The sequence below is a fragment of the Suricata suricatta genome, chromosome 6, assembly GCF_006229205.1.
Source record: "Suricata suricatta isolate VVHF042 chromosome 6, meerkat_22Aug2017_6uvM2_HiC, whole genome shotgun sequence".
Classification (NCBI taxonomy): domain Eukaryota; kingdom Metazoa; phylum Chordata; class Mammalia; order Carnivora; family Herpestidae; genus Suricata; species Suricata suricatta.
In genome coordinates this window covers 1,566,232-1,569,115 of record NC_043705.1, presented here as the reverse complement: position 1 = coordinate 1,569,115, position 2,884 = coordinate 1,566,232, and the positions used below count along the sequence as shown (strand labels likewise).

Sequence of the window (2,884 nt, the reverse complement as noted above, 5' to 3'; positions counted from 1 at the left end):
TCAAGAAGATGTGGTATATATATACAATGGAGTATTACAAGGCAATGAGAAAAAATGAAATATGGCCATTTGTAGCAAAATGGATGGACCTCGAGGGTGTCATGCTAAGCGAAATAATTCAGGCGGAGTAGGACAGATACCACATGTTTGCACTCATATATCTAACAGGAGAACAGGAGAAACCTAATGGAGAACCAGGGGGAGGGGAAGAGGGAAAGAGAGTTGGGGAGAGAGAGGTACGCAAAACCTGAGAGATTATTGAATACTGGAAATGAACCTAGGGTTGAAGGGGGAGGAGGGAGAGAGCTAGTGGTGATGGAGTAGAGTACTTGTGGGGAAGAGCACTGGGTGTTATATGTAAACCAATTTGACAATAAACTATTTTAAAAAATAATAAGTTAAATATAAATAAATGCTAAATAGGACAAAAATGGAAATATATAGTTCTAGTACCATGGCTCCGTTTTGCTAAAGGAGGTAGATAGTATGGACTTTTGTTCTAGTCTCAGTTTCCAGAGTCACCATGGCTATGTTAATGCAACCTCTCCAATAATCCAATTCTTCAACAATGGAAATTTATAAAAGAGCTCACATCATGTGGCTATTTTTAGCAAGATGCCATACATAAATACACTTAATCTACTACCTACATATTGGAAGTCTTCTACAAATGTTAGCTGCTACAATGACCTTGAGCTTTTTAAAGTTTTGTTGTCCCTAACTTTGATTGTATTTATATCTTGTATTCTCAACTACAGTGTTGGGTTTTCAGCGAAGATATTATGCTATTTGACTCTAATATAGAGCCTTACATATCCATAATAAATATGCTGGTTTTCAGACTGTGGCGGGGGAAACTGTCTACAAGACAAAACCATAACTGCAGGGAAAAAAAATCCCTTGTCTAAAGTCACAGGAAGAAGAAATAATGCCCTTCATTTTGGGAATTAAATAAAAGTTACATGAAATTGATGGAGATTTAAGTATATGGAGACAAACCAATTTATTATAAGTAGTATCAGATTACATTGCAGGCTCACATTATGTATACTTAGGAGTAATGAATAAGGAAGAAGGGAGATCTGAAGGAGACAAGTGGGAGAAAAGTAAGAAAAAATAGAATATTAAAAAGGGGCAAGAATTAGGAAAGTAGAAATTAAACAATTTGACAAAAAAACTTACTGAACACCAATTATGTTTAAATAATTCCTAAAAATATATGGTGTCTTAGAACTGAAGACTATAGGGAGAGGTAAGATTTTAGGTACCCTGACCACACAGAATGCAAAATGTTTTGACAGAGGCCATGAGGAGCTCCCAAATCTCTAAAAACACTTAGGCTGTTTGGCTGTGGACTCCTTAATCACACAATACACTTTAATCAATTGACATTGTCAAATCTCAGAGCCTCATCTACAGAGCCTCCAGATCCTTGACAGGAGCCTTCGAAGAGCTCCCTTTACATCCTTGTTCCTCAGGGTGTAGATAAAGGGATTGAGGGTAGGAGTGATTATGGAATAGAAGAGAGAGATATACTTTCCCTGTTCTTGGGAGTAGCTGGAAGGGGGTTGCAGGTACATGTAGATGGCTGGCAGGTAGAAGAGGGAGACCACTACCAGGTGGGAGGAACAGGTCCCAAAAGCTTTGTGCCTTCCCTTGGAGGTCTGGATCCTGAGCACTGCTCGGGCGATGAAGCCATAGGAGAGAAGGATGAGAGCTAGGGGGACCAGGACAAAGAAGGCTACCAACACAGCCAGTGTGGCATCATTCATGGCTGTGTCAGCACATGACAGCTTGATCATGGCCGGCACCTCACAGAAGAAGTTGTTCAGCACATGCCGCCCACAGAAAGGCAGCTGCACTGTCAGGACTACCTGAACAAGGGAGTTGCCAAAGCCACTGAGCCATGCTACAGCCACGAGCTGTAGGCAGAGAGAACGGTGCATGATAACAGCATACCGGAGAGGCTCACAGATGGCCACATAGCGGTCCAGAGCCATGGCGGCCAAGATGATGCACTCAGTGCCTCCCAACCAGTGGAAAATTGCATACTGCGTTATGCAGCCACCATAGCTGATGGTCTTCCTGGAGCTTCCCATGTTGACCAGCATCTGAGGGACGGTGGTGGTGGTGTAGCAGAGGTCCAGGAAGGAAAGATGCCCAAGAAAGATGTACATGGGGCTGTGGAGCTGGGGATCCAGTCGGGACACCAGGATGATAGCGATATTCCCCAACATGGCCAAAATGTAGGACACCAAGAGGACCACAAACAGGAGGAGTTCCAGCCATGGCCTGTCAGAAACACCTAGAAGGATGAAGTCCTTAGGAGGATCCTCGAGGAAGCTCTGGTTGTCACTTCTCATGCTGAGGCGTGTTTTTGGTGCCTGTGGTGAGTCAAGAAAGTCAAAGTAAATAAAGCCTGAGAGCTGGGGATAACTGCCTTCCTCATGTCTGTGCTTGAGCTTTCCTACAGAGGTTCCATCTTGTTGTCTCCATAGAGACACTGAGATGTTGGGAAGTCAGGACCAGGAGGGACAGCACATTCACATGGGTTTTGCTCTGCCTCCTATGTTCTGTGAATTTGACTATGCCATTTAATCTTTCTGCAATTTGATTTCTGCATCTGTGATCTGGGGAGAAAATACTTCAAATGCAAAGATAGAGCATCATGATGTTTGTGAAAGCACATCATAAATAACATTTTTTTCCCAATTTGGTCACAATCATATCTCACATCACCAATAGAATGTTTGACCTCTCTCTACAAACTCACTGACAGGGAATTGACTTCTTTCTTGCTTTGACTTTTGGAAGCATTGGTCGGAGGGAGGTCAGAGGTGGCATAAAGCAAGATAGGGACATACTCAACTCACCTGCTAAGGTT

The 2,884-nt window shown here is 42.9% G+C and overlaps 1 protein-coding gene across 1 annotated transcript; it reads right to left on the bottom strand.

Annotated features, from left to right (window-relative positions):
• Positions 1–1,409: 1,409 nt before the first annotated feature.
• On the bottom strand, positions 1,410–2,363 carry LOC115294491 (olfactory receptor 2B11). Its single transcript, XM_029942430.1, has one exon. The coding sequence runs from the start codon at positions 2,361–2,363 to the stop codon at positions 1,410–1,412; it is 954 nt and encodes a 317-aa protein (XP_029798290.1).
• Positions 2,364–2,884: the final 521 nt, after the last annotated feature.